The sequence below is a fragment of the Macaca nemestrina genome, chromosome 15 (genome assembly GCF_043159975.1).
Source record: "Macaca nemestrina isolate mMacNem1 chromosome 15, mMacNem.hap1, whole genome shotgun sequence".
In the NCBI taxonomy this organism is placed as follows: Eukaryota; Metazoa; Chordata; class Mammalia; order Primates; family Cercopithecidae; genus Macaca; species Macaca nemestrina.
This window is the reverse complement of record NC_092139.1, coordinates 36,614,926-36,636,736: the sequence shown is the minus strand read 5'-3', so window position 1 is coordinate 36,636,736 and position 21,811 is coordinate 36,614,926. Positions and strand designations below refer to the sequence as shown.

At 39.2% G+C, this 21,811-nt stretch overlaps 1 protein-coding gene across 9 annotated transcripts in view; it reads right to left on the bottom strand.

Moving 5' to 3' along the window:
* The window catches only part of LOC105481608 (protein tyrosine phosphatase receptor type A), a 162,500-nt gene that overhangs the window by 73,724 nt on the left and 66,965 nt on the right, over nt 1-21,811 (bottom strand). For 3 of the 9 annotated variants that reach the window (XR_011613481.1, XM_011741318.3, XM_011741320.3), the window contains exon 3: nt 13,278-13,320. The exons of 4 other annotated variants lie outside the window; for them this stretch is intronic. Coding sequence is in view for 1 of the 5 variants with exons in the window: in XM_071079578.1 (XP_070935679.1) it covers nt 1,486-1,533 (48 nt within the window). In the remaining 4 variants the exon portion in view is untranslated. Of the gene's footprint in view, nt 1-1,485; nt 1,534-13,277; nt 13,321-21,811 lie in introns of those variants that run through there. 2 more of the 9 variants (XM_071079578.1, XM_011741319.3) reach the window with 2 other exon arrangements.

The window sequence follows — 21,811 nt, the reverse complement described above, 5'->3', positions numbered from 1 at the left end:
GCTGCCCTTCAAGGAACACATTATATAGCTGTTCTCAACCTTTATGCCACCTCAAACCATGTAAGATAGTAGCACGTTCCCACCAGTAATAGTGGTTTGTTCATCCATTCAGATTTTTATGCCCTATACTGAGCTAATGCTAGAGAAATAACTGGGGAGCAATACACTCACAAGCCCCATCTTCACAAGACTCACAGTCTAAAGTGTTCAATATGGTAGTGACTCTCCAAGGGAAGTAGGACATACATCTTTAAGGGACACATGAAAATCTTAGGGGAAGAGAGGGAGATGTAGGTGGTTCATATACACCCCAGGAGTCTACCCCTGGTGCCAGCAGCGGTGCCTAGCAGGGAGATGGACTCAACAGTGGCCTTCAGGTGCACCCACATGAGATTTTGACCATTTCCCCATTCTTCCTAGGCTGTGATCATTAAACCAGTGATATACTGTTAGATTTTCACAAAACTTACATTTTTATAACTCTGTGGAAGAGCTGGATAGTGAATTAACATTGATCTCTGGCAGAATCCAGCTCAATTACTATCTGAGCCTAATCCAAAATTGGAAACTCAAACAATTTCCTTCACAAGGGTCAAAAAACAAGTGGAAGGCTGACTATTATACATGTATACATGTCTATTCTTGATAAATCAATAGAAAATGGTTTTGGGAAAAATAACTACATATTTGAGGGGAGGGAATTAGACCACCATCTCACTCCATATACCAAAATAAATTCCACATAGGTTTAGAAACTAAATGTTTGAAAAACACATTTTAAAAGAAAATAAATTAATATGTGAGCTCAGGATGAGGAAAAAGTTTCTAAGTATAAAAGGCAATGTAAGAAATCATAAAGCTAGAAGTGGAATATCTCACAGCAGAAAAAACAAAAGCTTCTAAACATAAAGAAGCCCATCATAAACAATGTTTATGGATAGGAAGACTCAATATTGTCAAGATGTCAGTTTTTCCCAAATAAGTCTATAGATTCAATGCAATATCAATCATAATCTCAGCAAGTTATTTCGTGAATATAAAAAGGCTGATTCTAAAGTTTACATGGAGAAACATTAAGATTCTGAAGGGGCAACTCAATATTAAAGAAGAGTCAAAGATTAATGCTATTGGACTTCAAGACTTACTTTAAAGCTATAGTAATTAAGACAGTGTGGTATTAGCAAAAGAAAAGACAGATCAATGGAACAGAACAGAAGAAGACAACAGGAGAAAATCTAGATGACTTTGGGTATGGTGAGAACTTTTTAGATATAACATCAAAGGCATGATCCATGAGAACATAATTGATAGTCTGGACTTTATTAAAATATAAAACGTCTACTCTGTGAAAGACAATGCCAAGAGAATGAGAGGACAAGCCACAGACTGGGAGAAAATGTTTGCAAAAGATACATCTGACAAAGGACAGAGAATTCTTAAACTCAACAAGAAAACTAACAACTAGATTAAAAATAGGCAAAAGACCTGAACAGACACCTCACTGAAGAAGATATACAGTACGGCAATAAGCATCTGAAAAAGACATAGAACATCAAGACATTAGGGAATTGCAAATTAAAACAGGATACCACTACACATCTATTAAAATGGATTTTGGTTTTAAAATCCAAAACATTTGAGAATACTACATGTTTGTAAGAATATGGAGCAGTAGGAACTCTCATTCACTGCTTGTGGGAATGTAAAACGGTACATCCACTTTGGAAGGCAGTTTGGTAGTTCTCAAAAACATAAATATGCTCTTAACATATGATCCAGCAATTGTGCTCCTTGGTATTTACCCAAATGAGATGAAAACTTATGCCATTTAAAAAAACCTGCACATGGACGTTTACAGCAACTTTATTTATAATTGCCACAACTGGGAGCAATCAAGATATCCTTTAGTAGGTGAATGGATAAATAAGTGATGGCACATCCAGACAATGAAATATTACTCACTGCTAAAAAGAAATAAGCTAAAAACATGAAAATACATAGAAGAAACTTAAACACATATTACTAAGCAAAAGAAGCCAATGTGAAAAACCATGGAGACAGTAAAAGATCACTGGTTAAAAAAAAAACAAAGAAAAAAAAAAGGAAAAAAAAAGTCCAGGTGTGGTGACTCATGCCTGTAATCCCAAAACCTTGAGAGGCCAAGGCAGGCAAATTGCTTGAGCTCAGGAGTTCAAGACCAGCCTGGGCAACATAGCAGGACCACGTTTCTATAAAAAATACAAAACTTAGCTGGGCATGGTGGTGTGTGCGTGTAGTCTCAGCTACTTAGGAGGCTGAGGTGGGAGGATCACTGAAGCCTGGGAGGTTGAGGCTGCAGTGAGGAGTGATTGCATCACTGCACTCAGGCTTGGGTGACAGAGCAAGACCTTGTTTTGTTTTGTTTTGTTTTTAAGGGCCGGGCACAGTGGGTGGCTCATGCCTGTAATCCCAGCACTTTGGGAGGCCGAGACAGGCGGATCACGAGGTCAGGAGATCGAGACCATCCTCGCTAACATGGTGAAACTCTGTCTCCACTAAAAAATACAAAAAATTATCCGGGCGTGGTGGCGGGCGCCTGTAATCCCAGCTACTCGGGAGGCTGAGGCAGGAGAATGGCATGAACCCAGGAGGCGGAGCTTGCAGTGAGCCGAGATCGCGCCACTGCACTCTGGCCTGGGGGACAGAGCAACACTCCGTCTCAAAAAAAAAAACAAAAAAAAAAACAAAAAAAACAAATCAGTGGTTGTGGGGCTACAAAAAGGAGAGAGGAGTAAGTAGGTGGAGCAAAGGATTGTCAGGGCAGTCAAACTCTTCTATATGATAGTACAATGGTAGACACATGTCATTATACATTTGTCCAAATCTACAGAATGCACAACACCAAAGCTTGAGTGATAATGAGGAGTCAATGTTGGTCCATCAGTTGCAACAAAGGTACCACAGTGGTGCAGGATGTGGATAATAAGGAGGCTGTGCAGGTGTTGGGGGCAGGGAGTATTTAGGCACTCTCTCTATTTTCTTTTCTTTTTTTTTTTTGAGACAGAGTCTCACTCTGTCGCCCAGGCTGGAGTACAGTGGTGCAATCTCCAGTGAGTGAGTGGTGCTCACAGAAGAGATAAATCATATGAAATATCCAGTGCTGGCAAGAGTCATATGAAAAGGACTCAAATACTGGTAGGAATAACAATTAGCCTACAATAAAAATTCCTTTCCAGAAAGGTAATACAAGAACAAGGGAAAAGAACAAAAGTAGAGATGGGGTTTCACCATGTTGGCCAGGCTGGTCTTGAACTCCTGACCTCAAGTGATCCACTTGCTTTGGCTTCCCAAAGTGCTGGGATTACAGGTGTGAGCCACTGCACCCGGCCTAACAGTCCCTGTTTTTGAAAGTTTTTTGCCTTGTGCTTTCCTTTCATGAAGACACTGTAAGTGTCTCAGTTTTCTTCCTGTGCCCTAGGCCTGCTATTCTCCTGGATGACTTCAATATCCTCATGGATGACAACCAAAATCCACATCTAGGCCAGCCTCTCAGTTCCTTGACTTCCTTAACTCCAATGACCCTATCTCTCTATTATACTTGGGCCACTCATGACAATGGCTGTACTCCAGATTCTGTCATTACCCAGAAAAGCCCCCATACTGAATAAATCTTGCCTTACCACTATCCAAACCACACTTTCTATCCTTGTAGTTCTGTCTGTTATGCCTACTACACCTGCTCTCTGACCTCACCCAGGCCTTCAGTCTCTTGAACCCCTCTCTAATTCTTTTCAATATCTCTGCTCTATCTTTATTTCCTTCTCTACCAAATCAAGAAAACCTGGTGTCAGTTCAATCATTCTTTTGTCCTAACTTCCCTCGCGACACTGTTCTTTTACACCAACATAGAAAGAAAAATCCCAAACTGTCAGCCCTATACTTGGACTGCCAAATGCTGCTTTAAAAAAAAAAAAAAAAATCAAACAACTCATAAGGGTTGTATCACTACAAATCACTATTTCTGCTTCATTGGAACCCTAAGCACTTTCTGCAGTCTTTCTGTCTTTCCTTAGCTCTCTCCAATTCTCCATAGCGATTACTTCAAACCTCCTTTCCCCTCTAACCATCTCCTCCCACAAATTTGGCTGTTGGCCTTGCCTACACTTCCAAGAAAATAAAAGCCATTGAACTGGACACCCTTAACTCACCAGTCACTATATCCAGAAAATTTCCCCTTCCCTGAAATTCCACCCAAGAATCTCAGTCCTTTAGGAACCCTGCATTTTTTCTACCACCATCTCTAGCTTCAACCCTCCCTTTCATATCAGTTTTTAACACATTAAGTTTTCAAAGAAGATGAAAAACTTCTTTGCATCTACATCAATCCTCCAGCTATCATGTCTCTACTCTGCTTAATAGCCAAATCTCTAGAAAAGGTTGTCTCCATAGAAATCTGGCTTCTTTTTCCACCATTCCACCAAAACAGCTGCTTCCACATTAAAGAATGACCTTTTTAAACATATTTGCAACTCATTCACAAAGACCAATTTCCCCAATACATAAAGGGTTTACAGATTAAGAAAAAAAGGACCAACAGTCTAAAAGAAAAACAGGTAAACGATATGAAACATAACTCACAAAAAAAAAAAAAAAAAAACAACCATACAGTTCTCTTAAATGTATGAAAAGATGCCCAACCCCATTGATGATCAGAGAAAGCAATGCTGGGAGATACCATTTTTTATCTATCACACTAGCAAACATAAAAAACTTTGACAATGCTGCATTGGCAAGAGTTTGGGTAAACAGGTACTCTCACATATATAAAAAATCTACAAATATTCATTAGAATTACAAATGCACAACCCCTCTGACACAATTCCACTTCTGGAAACTTATTCCACAGATACATATCCATACTTTCAAAGTGACTCATGTACAAGGTTATTCAAAGTAGCATTGTTTTCAAGAGAAGAAAACTGGAAATACCCTTAATGTCTATCAATGGGGGAGAGAGACGTGATTAAATAAACTATGGCTGATTTATTTATTTAGTTTTATTTACTGAGATAGGGTCTTGCTCTCTCACTCTGGCTGGAGTGCAGTGGGACAATCATTGAACTTGGAAGGATAAAGAGTAATTGGCCAAGACAATGGTCAGACATAGTCTTTCAAACTGAGATGACTTGGGAGCTTGAAAAAGCCGGTCTGGTCCTGGGAACAACAAAGACCTAGGTAAGGGCATCATGTGGGGCTTCAACAAATATCTGTTAAATAAATGTAAAAATGGAAGACATGAAAGACCAGGGTGGGTGAGGATAGGGTGGGGCGGGGAAATGCACACAATGAGGCTGGAGGAGGCAGCGATCAGATCATGAAGGCGCCTGGACATCACAATGAAAGCTTTAAATTACCACTGAACACACTGGAGAACTACCAAAGGTTTTATCACAGCGAGGTTAAATGGAACAATTTAGATTTCAGAAACAATGACTGATGGCAGAGTGAAGGATCAACTGGTGGGGTCTGAAGTAAGGAGGGTCACTGACTGAAGCTTTCAGAAGTAATCTAGACAACAAACCAGATGGATCTCACAGCAGGGCAGGAATATCTAAAGGAGATGAGAAGAGAATTTGTAGTTGGAGGTAAGCAAGGCCCAGATGTCTAACTTCAGTGACCTTCAATGCTATAAGCTGGAGGATGACCAGTGTTGGGGAATGTGGTGGGGAAAGTGATGAGGTTAATTTGAATATTGAGAATGCATGTTATTAGAGTACATGTTGTACCTGTTGGGGGTGGTGGGAAAAAGGACAGAATGGCAGACAGGCAATGACAAAGTAGCTGCCCTGGAAGTCAGGCAGAAAGCCAAAAAAGGGAGGAAGACAGCTCTAAGAGTGACAAAAGCAGCAATGAGCTAGCCAGGCAGCAGACATCTGAGAAACACAGTAGGCAGGAGTAGGTGGGTGCTGATGAGTAGAAAACTGATACATACCACCAGGGGAGGGTGAAGTAGGAACAGCACTCTAAAGAGCTGTCAGTGACAGAAATCAGCCTGAAAAACTGGCAAGCGTCTGAAGAAGTCATAGAACACCAGATACCAACTTTCATTATAGGTCTTCTCTGGAGAAAGGCAATGTGATAGAGAAGTCCAAAACAAAGAGAAGAGACCTTCCCCAACATTGGTGAAACTAAGGCACTGGAGAGCAGCTCACTTCCATAGACGACATTATATAGAGAATGAAACTAGACTACTAAGGCTGTGAAATAGATTCTTAAGTTCTACTGCTTCTAAGTTCCACCTAAAACAAGATTCAGTTGGGGACCTTGAAAGACATGAGTCTAGAGGTATGAAAGTCAGTCAGATTACTACAACACACACACACACAAAATAGAATTTGGTATAGGTTTATATTGCAGATTAACACAAAGAACAGTATGAAAATTTATTTGTTCTGCTTAAAGCACAACTTGGAACAAACTACTTGATACATGAAACCAAAGTATAGTACAGGTTATCTGCATAAAGTAAAAAATAAAAACAAACCAGTGACAATTTTGAAAAAGAACAATAAAATGGGAGAAATCTATCTACTCAGTATTAAGGCTTACTATATAGTTACCATATTTAAGACAGTATTAGCAGAGGAACAGACACATAGATCAATGGAGCAAAATACAGAACCAAACAGACTCACATAAATATGCCCAAATAAAAGTTGCAAAAGCAATTCAATGGACAGCCTTTTCATCAAATGGTACTCGGAAAACTGTATATCTACATGCGAAACAATAACACTGGACCCTTCCCTTATACCATATGCAAAAATTAACTAAAAATGGGTCGAAAACCTAAGTCTTAAAACTATAAAACTCAGAAGGAAACAGAGGGCAAAGTTTCACAACATTGGATTTGGCAACAATTTCTTGGATATAACACCAAAAGCACAAGCAACAAAACAAAACACAGATTAAGTATGACCTCATCAATATTAAACACTTCTGTGAATCAAGAATACTATAACAGAATGAAAAAGCAATCCATGGATGGAAAAAAATGTGTGCCAATCACATATCTGATAAGGAACCGAAATCCAGAATATATAAAGAGCTCCTACAACTCAACAACAAAAACAACCTAATTATTACAATGGGCAATGGGGCCAGGTGTGGAGGCTCACACCTGTAATCCTAGCACTTTGGGAGGCTGAGGTGGAAGGATGACTTGAGCTTAGAATTTCAAGACCAGCCTGGCCAACACAGTAAGACCTCATCTCTACAAAATACATTTAAAAGTTAGCTAGGGGCCAGGTGTGATGGCACATGCCTGTAATCCCAGCACTTTGGGAGGCTGAGGTGGGTGGATCACCTGAGGTCAGGAGTTCGAGCCCAGTCTGGCCAACATGGTGAAACCCCATCTCTACTAAAAATATAAAAAATTAGCCAGGCGATGTGGCGGGTGCCTGTAATCCCAGCTACTTGGGAGGCCAAGGGAGGAGAAACACTTGAACCCAGGAAGAGGAGATTGCAGTTGCAGAGAGCCAAGATCATGCCATTGCACTCCAGCCTGGGCAACAAGAGCAAAACTCTGTCTCAAAACAAACAAACAAAACAAACAAACAAAAAGTTAGCCGGGTATGGTGGCATGTGCCTGTACATCTAGCTACATGGAAGGCTGAGGCAGGAGGATTGCTTGGGTTCAGGAGTTTCAGATTACAGTGAGCTATGACTGGTGCCACTTACAGCTTGGGTGACAGAGAAAGACCCTGTCTCTTAAAAAAAAAAAACAAAAACAAAAAACAAAACAAAACAAAACCCTGGCTGGGCATGGTGGCTCACCCCTATAATCCCAACACTTTGGGAGGCTGAGGCAGATGGAGTGTGAGGTCAGGAGTTCAAGACCAGCCTGGTCAACACAGTGAAACCCCATCTCTACTAAAAATACAAAAACTAGCTGGGTGTGGTGGCGGGCGCCTGTAATCCCAGCTACTTGGGAGGCTGAGGCAGAATTGCTTGAACCTAGGAGGCAGAGGTTGCAGTGAGCCAAGATTGCGCCACTACACTCCAGCCTGGGTGACACAGCAAGATTCTGTCTCAAAAACCTATTTCATACCCATCAAGATGGTTATTGTTTAAAAAAAAAAAGGTTGGTCATAGTGGCTCACGCCTATAATCCCAGCCCTAACTAACACAGTGAAACCCCGACTCCACTAAAAATACAAAAAATTAGCCAGGCGTGGTGATGCGCGCCTCTAGTCCCAGCTACTCAGGAGGCTGGGGCAGGAGAATCGCTTGAACCCGGGAGGCAGAGGTTGCAGTGAGCCGAGATTGCGCCACTACACTTCAGCCTGGGTGACAGAGTGAGACTCTGCCTCAAAAAATAAATAAATAAATAAATAAAACAACCCCCCCCCCCAAAAAAAAAAATCCAGAAAACAACAAGGGTTGGCGAGAATGTTAACAAATTGGAACTCTGAACATTGCTGGTTGGAATGTAAATGGTACCATACTGTAGAAATCAGTATTGCAATTCCTCAAAAAACTAAATGTATTAACAAACGACCCAGCAATTCTACTTTTGGGAACATACCCAAAAGAATCGAAAGCAGGAACTCGAGCAGATATTTATACACCAACATTCACAGCAGCATTATTCACAATAGCCAAAAGGAGGAAGCAACTTAAGTGTCCATCAACAGATGAATGGATAAATAAAATGTGGCATATACATACGATGGAATGTTAGCCTTAAAAAGGAAGGAAATTCTGACACATGCTACCACATGGATGAAACTTGAAGACATTATACTAATAAGCCAGTCACAAAATGAAAATATTGTATGATTCCACTTATATGAAGTACTTAGAGCAGTCAAACTCATAGAGAAGGAAAACAGAATGATGGTTGCCAGGGGCTGGGTTAAGGAGGAATGAGAAGTTAGTGTTTAAATGTGTACGGAATTTCAGTTAGGGAGGATGAAAAAGTTCCAGAGATGGATGGCAGTGATGGTTGCACAACAGTGTGACTATGCTTAATACCACAAAACCGTATACTTAAAAAGAGTTAAAATGTTAAATTTCATATTATGTGTATATTTAACTACAATTTTTTTTTTAAAGACAGGAGAATAAAAAGGCAAATCACAGGCTGGGAGAAAATTTTGCAAAACATATATCTGACAAAGGATTGGTATCCAGATATATAAAGAACTCTCAAAGCTCAACAGTAAGAAAATAAGTATCCCAACAAAACAATGGGCAAAATATATGAACAGATATTTTTATCAAATAAGATATATGGAAGGGAAATAAGCACATGAAAGATGCTGCAAACTATTAATCATTAGGGAAATAAAAAGTAAAACATAAAATATCAGCATATACCCACTAAAGTGACCAAAATTAAAACAACAGCTATACCAAGTGCTGTCAAGGATATGGAGCAATCAGTACCCTCAGACATTTTTGGTGCAAATATAAAATGGTACAACCACTTTGGAATATCATTTGACAGTTTTTCTCTTTTTTGAGATGGAGTCTTGCTCTGTCACCAGGCTGTAGTGCAGTGGCACGATCTCGGCTCACCGTAACCTCCGCCTCCCGGGTTCAAGCGATTCCTTGCCTCAGTCTCCCAAGTAGTTGTAATTACAGGCACGCGCCACCATGCCCAGCTAATTTTTGTACTTTTAGTAGAGACGGCATTTCACCATGATGGCCAGGAAGGTCTCGATCTCTTGACCCCGTGATCCGCCTGCCTCGCCTCCCAAAGTGCTGGGATTACAGGCGTGAACCACTGCGCCTGGCCTTAAAACATAGATTTCATTGTTATTCAAGTATGATGAGGCCAACAGATCAGGAGGTGATTGCCACTGACAAGATAGTTACTCGCAGTTCTCAAGAGGAAGGCGCACACCATGCCATGCAGGGGCCACATGAGGAAGCACTAGGGTCAGTCAGGAGGCCAACAGAATGGGATGAAAACATGGGCAAGAGCCTTTATGTGGTTTCAGTGGAAGGAATGGGCAAGGCAGGGTAAGCATGTTTAGGGCTGGCTAGTTTGAATAATATCAGTGAGTTTTGCAGCATAGGGATGTCCTTAGTTTCCTGGTATCTGATCTTGAAATGAACAGGGCAGGTGGATAATAGATAGGTGTCAAAGTCCTATGAGAGCCACATAAAGGAGGCAGCTAGAGTATGAGTGAGTTATTCACTGTCTCTAGGAATTGGCTAGCCCTGACAAAGGATCAGAAACACACAGTTGCCAGGAGCAGTGGCTCACGCCTGTAATCCCAGCACTTTGGGAGGCTGAAGTGGGCGGATCACAAGGTCAGGAGATCGAGACCATCCTGGCTAACATGGTGAAACCCAGTCTCTACTAAAAATACAAAAATTAGCTGGGTGTGGTGGCAGGTGCGCCTAGAGTCCCAGCTACTCAGGAGGCAGAGGCAGGAGAATGGTGTGAACCCAGGAGGTGAAGCTTGCAGTAAGCCAAGATCACCCCACTGTGCTTTAGCCTGGGCGACAGAGCAAGACTCAATCTCAAAAAAAAAAAAAAAAGAAAGAAAGAAACAAACACATGGTTATTACTATACTATGTGATTTCACTTGTATAAAACTCTAGAAAATACAATCTACTCTATAGTGGCAAAAAACAGACCAATGGTTGCTTGGGGATGAAGGAGTGGGCAGGGGCAAGAGGCAGTGATTATAAAAGGCACAAGAAAACTTTGGGGAGAGATTATATGTTCACACTCTTGTTGTGGTGATACTTTCCTGCTCTATACATGGGACAAAACGTAATAAATTTTACACTTTAAATGTGTACAGGTTATTGTTACATCAATTATAAAGTTGTTTAAGAATTATAGGAATAATCAATGAAAAGAAATACAACGAAAAGAATTTCATTTTTATTGTATAATAAAAATGAAACAAAGCCAAAAATAGTTATTTGATAAATTAACAAACAGGTAAAAAGAGAAGACACAAGTTAATTTTTTTTTTTTTTTTTTTTGGAGACAGTTTCGCTCTGTTGCCCAGGCTGGAGTGCAGTGGTGCGATCTCGGCTCACTGCAACCTCTGTCTCCTGGGTTCACGCCATTCTCCTGCCTCAGCCTTCCGAGTAGCTGGGACTACAAGTGCCTGCCACTACGCCCTGCTTATTTTTTTTTTTTGTATTTTTAGTAGAGACGGGGTTTCACCGTGTTAGCCAGGATGGTCTCGATCTCCTGACCTTGTGATCCTCCCACCTTGACCTCCCAAAGTGCTGGGATTACAGGCGTGAGACATGACGCCCAGCCCACAAGCTAATATTATAAATCAAAAGTGGAAATAATTACAGAAGTAGCAGATAAAAAAACTGAGATTATCTACAACTATAGGCAAATAAAACTAAGAGAAATGAACGCATCTCTAGAAAAAGAATAAAAAACTAGCCCAGGAAGAACAAAAGACCTGAATATTCTTACAATTAAAGAGGTTGACCACAAGTTCAAATTTGTCCCCCATAAAAAACACTGGACCCAAATGGTATTACAGGTGAGAAAACAAGAGTGACTAGTTCCCAGCTCATTCTAAGGAGAGAGCAAAACCAGGCACCAAAACTGGACAAAAACATTACAAGAAAGAATATCACAGGCTCACTTTTACACAATAATATATATTCAAAAAAATACCAAAGTATCAACAAATTGAATCTAGCATATAAAAAAGATAAATCATGATCCACTTGAGTTTATCCAAGATATACAAGGATATTTTAACATAAAATCTATAAATATGATTCACCCATATTAAAAAAGAAAGTTCATATAACCATTTCAATTGATGTAGAAAATGCACTAGATAAAAACACATGAATTCAAGATTTTAAAAAATCCTCTTAAATAGAAATAGAAGAAACCTTCCTTAACCTGATAAAGCAGTTACTATTTAAAAAAACAACATTATGCAATTATCTTCAACAGAGAGAAACTGAAAGCATTCTTTTGAAAATCAGAAATAAAGTAATCTACTATCACTTCTATTCAATATTGTTAGAAAAGTCTTTGCCTTCACAACAGGAAAAGAAATTTGGCCACGTACAGTGGTTCATGACACTGTAACGGCACTTTAGGAGGCTGAGACGGGAGGATTGCTTGAGCCCAGGAGTTCAAGACCAGCCTGGACAACATAGCAAAATCTAGTCTCTACAAAAAATTTTAAAAAAGAAAAAGAAATTAAAATTATAAGAATTAGAAAGGAGACTAATATTTGCAGAAAATCTGATTGTTTACATAGAAAACCTACGAGAATTTAGGCTGGGCATGGTGACAAAGTGAGAAAACATCTTAAAAAAAAAAAAAAAGAAAATCTACAAGATTCTATATGAGGTAAGTTATTGGAAATAACAGGGTAACTTTGTCAAGGTGACTAGATATAGAATTTTTATACCCTAGCAAAAACAGCCACTGATTTGCACTCAAGAAAGGGTCTGTCAAGTTAGGCAAGAACCAATCTGTGTAAATGCCGATAAAGAATCAGATGGGAAGGAAGCGAAGGCATATAAGAAAGGCAAAAATGGGAGAAATTGTAGAAAAGTGAATGAACTGAAATCTGACATCTTAAAGATTTCCCCATGAGGTACGCAGCAAGATCAAAGGCTAAGAGAGGAGGGGGAGATAGTGGGACATGGTTTTTTAAAGTATTAAGACTAATACTGGTGCTATAGAAAATGGCAGGAAGTGCTGACACCAGGCAGCCCAGCAGCCCCGAGGGCCCCGGTGAGATAAGATCCATTTTTCCAGGATTCTTTTCTGAAAAAATGCTCTAAGCACTAATGGTATGGCGAACATACAGAATTAAGGTTTTGCTAGATGAATGTAATGAAGCTATAAGCAATGAGGGAAGAGAATGAACTGCTGAACCTCAGAGTTTAGCATTGACAGGAAAGGAAGGCAGATACTAGAGACATTAGAGAAAATAAAAAACTTAAGTGGCTAAAACCCCAAAAGTTGGGAATATTTACAGTGAGAATAACATAGTAGGTAAACTGGAAGGCCCCAAGAAGCTAATTTCACCAGAATTTTTTGGAGCCTATTGTAGTTGATGGACTATAGTCCTTGAAAAATCAATACATATGACTAATTTTACATACAGTTCCCTTGACATGTATGGATCTCAGTAAAATGCAAATCCTTTACCATGCACCCCTACCCCAGATTATGCCATAAGCAGCTTACTAAGTAGCCCTTCAGAATTCCATGTTTCCTTTCCTCCTCCATTTCTGTAGAAAAAACTTAAAAAACTATTTCAGTACTTACTAGCTTCTTTTAAAAAGTTAATTATGCTCTTTGAACATGTATCCTAGAAAAAAAGAAATAAAAAACATTTAATTAGGAGTATCTAGGTTATGTGAAGCATTCATCAACCTCCTATTGACAGAAATTATCTACAGGCAAATTTTATATATAAGTAACTTTAACACGAACACTTCTTAAACTTTGGCCTACTAATTTTACAAAAATTAGGCTGCAAGTCACCCTGTTTATCAGATACTGGCAGACGCTAACTTCTGCGGCTATGAAGCTAATCAATACTGAAATCTCTTATCTTTTCAGGAGGATTGTTCATGTATTCAGTGTTTGCAAAGAGTTCCTGCTGAGCTAAACACAGTCCAGTGTGCACTCTACGAAAGAGTCCATGAGACAAGCATGGGGGAGGGTAGGAAGTTTAATACTTTCACAATGCCTGTGGAGAGGCTGGCAGTGATGAAAGCCTAGAAAACTCATGAAAGGACCTTTTATGACCAGGGTGAATGTAGAGCACAAAAGCAAAGTCAGATGACCCACTTAAAGCTTTGCCTTTACTGATGAGATTTCATTCTCATTCCAGATTAGTCTCTCTCTAGAAAAAGCAAACCTTATATAAGAGTTGGAAAATTAAGATACAGGAAGCATGATTCTACTAAGTTCCAGTTTTTCCTTCTCAGATATCAGCCTAAGTCCTAAGGTCTGTGGCCAAAGACAGAAAATACAAGGCTCTGAGAAACATGCCATTTACTTGGCGTAACAATCTCTGTTGGGCTTTGAGGAAATTTAAGCTCTACAATCCATAGATCAGACCAGAAGTTTAGGGTAGTAATATTATGAGAGGAAATGGTTTCTTAATCTGTCTCTAGAACTTATATAAAGCAAATAAATGGTAAACCTGATTTGTAAATTAATAACAGACCAAGTTCCTTCAAAGCAGAGAACTACTTATTTGTTCATTCATTCAACTAAGTTCCTTGTCTTGTGCCAGGCTGGAGAGAGCAGCTCTTGTCCTCAAGGAGCTCACATCTCAGGCATCTTCTCACCCCCCTTTCTCATGTTAACCAAAACATTTCAGGTTCATCAATGAAACTCTTCATCCAGGAGGCAGATAAAATGGCTTCTCTTCATTTTGATTCATTTGCTCTTTTATTTATTTTATTTTATTATTATTTTTTTTTTTTTGAGAAGGAGTCTCACTCTATTGCCCAGACTGGAGTACAGTGGCGCAATCTCGGCTCACTGTAACCTCTGCCTCCCAGGTTCAAGCGATTCTCCTGCCTCAGCCTCCCAAGTAGCTGGGATTATAGGCATGCGCTACCACGCCCGGCTAATTTTTGTAATTTTAGTAGAGACAGGCTTTCACCATGTTGGTCAGGCTGGTCTCGAACTCCTGACCTTGTGATCCGCCTGCCTCAGCCTCCCAAAGTGCTGGGATTACACGCGTGAGCCACTGTGCCTGGCCTACTCTCTTTTAAACAGAGAAATAAGATGGAATATTCTTATCCGATCTTCTCTTCTATAATTAAAAAAGGAATACGAAGAAACTTGACAATCTCTCTTCTCATGGATTCTCTTCCTTACTTCCCATCCCAATTCCATGTTTGCTCTCTTTTTCCTCCCTCCTTCTGTTTCGTTTTGAACAAAACTACAGAGCTAGACCTGGAGCCTAGATTCACTGGTAGTCAAATCACTAATTTTTCTGAAGGTAAATGGGAGAAAAATGGGGGTTGCAGGGGAAGCTCATTAATACAATTCTAAATCAATCTCAACTCCCTACTGCACAACTTCCCCTCCCTCCTCCCACATACGTTTTTGGTTCTCATCTAGTCTTCACACTGGTAACTGCTTCTGTCTGGCAGTTTCTGTTCTAAGCCCTCTTAGTTTTCAGCTTAAACAAAACCTGCCCCTGCTGATTATGGTAGACCCATTCTTATCCTCTGTCTACTCCAAACATTCACAACCATAGCAGCCTACTCATTGCTTAAATAGAACTTAATATATAATTTATTAATTACTTAGCTATATAAATATCTATATCTATCTTAAAGATATATATGTATCTTTAAGATAAGATATAGAGATAAAGATATATATATATATATATATATATTTTTTTTTTTTTTTTTTTTTTTTTTGAGATGGAGTCTCACTCTGTCACCCAGGCTGGATTACAGTGGCATAATCTCAGCTCACTGCGACCTCTATCTCCCGGGCTCAAGTGATTATCATGCCTCAGCCTCCCCAGTAGCTGGGATTACAGGCACCTGCCACCATGTCTGGCTAATTTTTGTATTTTCAGAAGAGACAGGGTTTCACCATGTTGGCCAGGCTGGCCTCAAACTCCTGACCTCAAGTGATCCACCTGCCTTGGCTTCACAAAGTGCTGGAATTACAAGTGTGAGCCACTGCACCCGGCCTGATATGTGTGTGTGTGTGTGTGTGTGTATGTATATGTATATGTATATACTTACCTGTCAATTATAATCAAGCTCCATGCTCCATACAGACCAGAGAGGTCTGCTCTGCTCACAAGACCTACCCAACATCTAGCAAAGTACTCCACACATAATAGGTATATTAGGTAGTGAACTGAAGTTGACCACCCCTGTAGGGACTACAGCCCTGCTTAAAAGCAAATCAGTCCCTGAAACTGAATTAAAATGATTGAAGACTCCTAGGCAAAGTTAGAAACAAACAAATCCTCTCTTGAAAAATATATCATAAGTCTCAGGTTATTTCTACAAATAATTTTAAAACTACAGTGTCTAGTCCATAAAAAGGCAACATGAGAATCAGTAAAAAACAGACAATAAGAACAGTCCTGTAGCATTAAGAATTTTAGTCAAGATTGGTATAAAAACGTAATAGCAGATCTGAAAAAAAGATCTTAATGGATAAATTTAAGAACAGATAAAATATAGCTGAAGAGAGAATTAGTGAGCTGGAAAATAGGTCAAAAGGAAGTATCTAGAATGAAGCAGAGAGAAGCAAAAAGATTTATTAAAAAATTCCAAGGCAAAAGTAAGAGGTATAAAGGATACAACGAAATGATCTAACCTACATGTAATTCCAGTTTCAGAAAAGCGGAAAGGGAGAAATGGAACAGAAGAAATATTTGAAGAACAGACGAAGGCTGAAAATTCTCCAAAACTGAGGAAAAACATCAAACCACAGATCCAAGAAGCCCTAAAACCCCCCAAGCAGATAAACAAAAAGAAAATCTGTGTCTAGATATACAATAGTGAAATTTCTGAAAACCAAATAATTATTTAAAAACAATTTTTTTAAGCACTCAAAAGGAAAAAAGACACTGTGGTAGTTTGTTTGCAAAGATAGCTACATAAAATCCCATCCTTGTACACATGCCTTTTACAGTGAGACACTGCCACTCCTATCAACAGGTGAAGTTTATTTCTCCATTCCTTTAATTTGAGCTGGCCCTGTGACTTGCTTAAATCAATAAAATGCAGAAGTAATAGTGTGTCTTCCAAGTTGATACCTCAAGAGAACTTGCAGCTGTCATTTGGCTCTATGGAAACACTGCTGTCATAATGTGAGAAGCTTTGGCTCACTTCCTTACATTAAGAGAGAGGCCCAATCAACAAGTGACACCAACTGCCAGACGTGTGCTTGAGACAATCTGAGTCCCAGATGAACCATTAGATGATTACAGTTGCATGAATGACTCCAATCAAAACCAGCAGAGGGGCCGGGCGTGGCGGCTCATGCTTGTAATCCCACCACTTTGGGAGGCTGAGGCAGGTGGGTCATTTGAGGTTAGGAGTTTGAGACCAGCCTGGCCAACATGGTGAAACCCCATCTCTACTAAAAATAAAAAAATTAGCCAGGCAGTAGTGGTGTGCATCCGTAATTGCAGCTACTCAGAAGGTTGAGACAGAAGAATTGCTTGAGCCTGGGAGGCAGAGGTTACAGTGACCCGAGATTGTGCTACTGCACTCCAGCCTGGGTGGCAGAGTGAGACACTTTGTCAAAAGAAAAAAAAGAAAAAAAAGAACTAGTAGAGGAACCAAACAGCTACCCAGCACTGATTGATATTCACAGAACTGTGATGGCTGTTGCTTTAAAATATGAAATTTGGGGATGTTTTGCTAGGCATCAATAGAAAATGGATACAAAAATATTTTCGTCAAAGAAAACAACTAGATTAACAGCTGATCATAATACTTAAGTATTACCTTTTTCTTAAACTTGAGAATTTAAGTTGCAGGATATCAAGAAGGGTAAACATCAACAAAACAATTTGCTTCCTCTTCTAGAGAAAGGAATAGTGTGTTTTCAGCTACATGCAAGATAGTTCTTTCATGCTAAGCAGAAGTATGACTTTCTTATTGTCTTTATTTGGAGATTAATAATGGCTTAAGGAGATGCCTATGGGTGCCAAGCTGACAAAGGGTAGACTTGTGATTGTTAATTTCACTGGGCCGCATCACAGTGTCCACGTATTTGGTTAAAGGTTATTCTGGATATTTCTGTGAGGGGTTTTTTTGGATGAGATTTACATTTAAATCAATGGACCTTGAGTGCAGCAAGGCTGCCCTCCATAATGTAGGTGGGCTTCATCCATACGACTGAAGGTCTGAATAGCACAAAAGGCTGACCTCCTCCACGCAAGAGGGAATTCTCCAGCAGACTACCCTTGAACTTGAACTGCAGTTCCTTCCTGGGTCTCTAGTCTGCTAGCCTCCCCGACTGAATCAATTCCTTAAAATAAATCTATATAATATGTATGTAATATATGACTAATATTTAATATAATAAGCATATATTCAACACAATTTCAGTACTACCCCCTTATCTGGGGGGGGGGGGGTTTGTTCCGAGACTCCCAGTAGATGCCTGAAACCATAGATGGTACTGAACCCTACATAAACTATATTTCGTTCCTATACAAACGTACCTATGGTAAACTTTAATTTAGAAATAAGGCACAGTAAGAGATTAACAGCAACAACTTATAATAAAATAGAACAACTGTAACAATATGCTACCACTACCCTTGCACTTTGGGCCATTATTAAGTAAAATAAGCATTACTTGAACACAAGCACTGCAGTATTGCTACAGTTGATCTTATAACCCAGATGGCTAAGGGACTAATGGGTGGATAGTGACTAGAGCATGGATAAATCAGACAGAGGGATGATTCAAGTCCTGGGCTGGATGGAGCAGGATAGGTGCAAGGTTTCATCATGCTACTTAGAATAGTACACAAAACTTATGAATTGTTTATCACTGAATTTTCCGTTTAATATTTTCAGACTGTAGTTAGCCATGGGTAATTGAAACTGCGAATAAGAATGAAACTACAGATAAGAATATGTATATATATATTTTAAATAATATAAAATATTTTAATATAACATATATAAAGTATTATATAAATATAAAAGCATATATATATATATACACACACACACACACACATAAAAATAAAATAAGCCAGGTGCGGTGGCACATGCCTGCAGTCTCAGTGACTTGGAAGGCTGAGACAGGAGTATTGCTTAAGCCCAAGTGTTCGAGGCTGTAATGGGCTATGATCACATCACTATATTCCAGTGTGAATGATAAGTCAAGACCGTGTCTTGAAAAAATAAATAAAAATTTTTAAAAAACAAAATGAAATAAAACACACCTATAACCTATTGAATCTGTTTCTTGAAGAACCCTAACTAATATAGACAGAAGCCAGAAGACAAACAAATGAATATTTTCAAAGGGCAAAAAAAAATTTGCCACCAAAAATATTATATTTATATTAAAACATTAAAATATTTATATATATTATAAAATTATATTTTAAGAACCTAAAGGTAAAAAAAAAAAAAATTCACTCGGTTGCCCAGGCTGGAGTACAGTGGCACAATCTCGGCTCACTGCAACCTCTCTCTCCTGGGTTCAAGCAATTCTCCTGCCTCAGCCTCCTGGGTAGCTGGGATTACAGGTGCCCACCACCATGCCTGGCTAATTTTTGTGTATTTAGTAGGGACCCATGTTTCGCTATGCTGGCCAGGCTGGTCTTGAACTCCTGACCTCAAGTGACCCACTGGCCTCCGCCTCCAAAAGTGCTGGGATTACAGGTGTGAGCCACCACGTTTGGCCCCTAAAGGCAAAATTTAAAAACCTTCAGACCAAGAAAACTCAAGACAATTCATTAGCAGCAAAACAATACTAAGAAGTTATTAAAATATGTTCTTCAAGCAGAAAGTAAATAATCTCAATAAGGTTAAAAAAGCAGTGACGAAAAATGGAAATGGTAATATGTAGATAGATCTAAATGAATGGTGACCATATAAAACAATAATAATGTCTTATGGGTTTTAAAACACGTATGATTAGAATACACAAATTATATATATAATATGGAACTGATATATATATATATGTATATATATATGGAACAGATGAGAGAAGTTAAAAGTGTTCCAAGATCTTTGTATTGTCTAAGAACAAATATACTAATACATCAATTACATTAATGTGATACACGTAGGCTATGTGTTGTAATCTGTAGGGTAACCACTAAAAGAACAGGGTCTATAATTTGGCAAGAGAGGAAAAAGCTAGGAGAGTAAAAAAGTCTATCAATCCAAAAAGCAAGAAAAAACAGAAAAAGGAACATGCTGGCATATTATTATAATTGTTGTATTTTATTATTAGTTATTGTTAATTTTTTACTGTGCCTAATTTATAAATTAAACTTTATCACAGCTATGTATGTATAGGGAAATATATATCTGTGGTTTCAGGCATCCACTGGGAGTCCTGGAACATAGTGCCTCCCCCAGATAAGAAGGTACTACTGTAATTATATTATATGTCATATTAAGTATATATTAATTCTAGGTAGTAGCCACATTATATATTATATTAAATATATATCATATAGATTTATTTTAAGGAATTGACTCATAATAGAAGAGGCTGGCAGGCTGGAGATTCAGGGAGGAGTTGCAATTCAAGTGCAAAGGCAGACTGCCAGAGAATTCCCTCTTGCTTGGGGGAGGTGAGCCTTTTGTTCTATTCAAATCTTTGAGGAAAATAGAAAGCAAAGAATATATTAACTATATTAAACAAACTAAATGCTCCAATTAAAATACAAAAATTATAAAACCTAATAATAAAACCCCTCATTTATATGCTGTTGAAAAGAGACATTTTTAAGCTTAAGGCTATAGAAAAGTTGAAAATAAAAGACAGGAATAAAATAAGCCATGAAAATACTAGTGTAACACTGAGGTCAAAATCTGACAAAACACACAAAAAAGAAAATAACTTTAACTGTAAAATCTTAAAATCCTAGCAAAGAAAAAGCAGCATATGTTATCATTATACCAGAACCTGATCAACTAAGGCTTATTTCAAAAATTTAACCATGGTCCACTATTGGGAAACATATTAATAAAAATCCTCACAAAAAATAATTCAAAAATATAAAAAGCCGTATGATAAACCTGATGAATGCTGGTTTACAGAACTGGTTTTCTTTAAAAAGGCAATCATTGGGGAAATAACCCACTTACTCAGTATTTACTATGGGCTAGGCCCTGTTCCTTCTACTAGAAATAGTGAACGAATTCTAACAGAATCCCTATCTTCATGAAGCTTACAGTCTAGTAGCAGAAAACTGACATTAAACAAATCACCTCACAGACAAATACGAGAAGTGATAGAAAAGAGAATTATAGGACTCTAAGAGCCTACAGAAGAAGAAAATTTGACCTAGTCAGGGAGCTCAGCCAAGGCCTCCCTAAGGCACTGAGACTCCTCAGCTGACAAGAGGAGGAACAGGAATCAGGGAGGCATTAAGAAGGGCAGGGAAGTCCATGCTAGTCAGTAACCTCAGAAAGGGTAGGAGCAGGGTGTGAAAGAAGCCACTGTGTCTGAAGCATAAAGAGCAAAGGGGAGCAGGTGCCAGGAAGCTGGAGACGTATACAGGGTAGGGCCACACAAGGGTGATTTTTCTTTGTCCTATAAGCATTAAGAAGCCTTTGAATAACAGAAGCATGACAGTGATCTACCTGCCCTGCATTTTGGAATGAACACTTCATTTAGCTGGGTGTAGAGAACATAGCACTGGACGTGGACAGTCCAGTTTGATGTTACTGGTGGAGCTGCAAAAGTGTTACAAGTAAGGAGATATTCAGGAAGTAAACTGCACAGGGCATGATAATAGATTTGCTTTTGGGGTGACAGGGAGTGGTGAATGCTACTCCTCTTTGGTTTCTGATTTACCTAACAGATGCCATCCGGTAAGTCAGATAACAGAGGAAAAGAGGCAAGGCGCAGTGGCTCACGCCTGTAATCCCAGCACTTTGGGAGGCCAAGGAGAGCAGATCACCTGAGGTCAGGAGTTTGAGACCAGCCTGGCCAACATGGTGAAACCCCATCTCTACTAAAAATACAAAAATTAGCCTGGTGTGGTGGTGGGCACCTGTAATCCCAGCTACTAGGGAGGCCGAGGCAGGAGAACTGCTTGAACCCAGGAGGCAGAGGTTGCAGTGAGCCGAGATCGTGCCACTGCA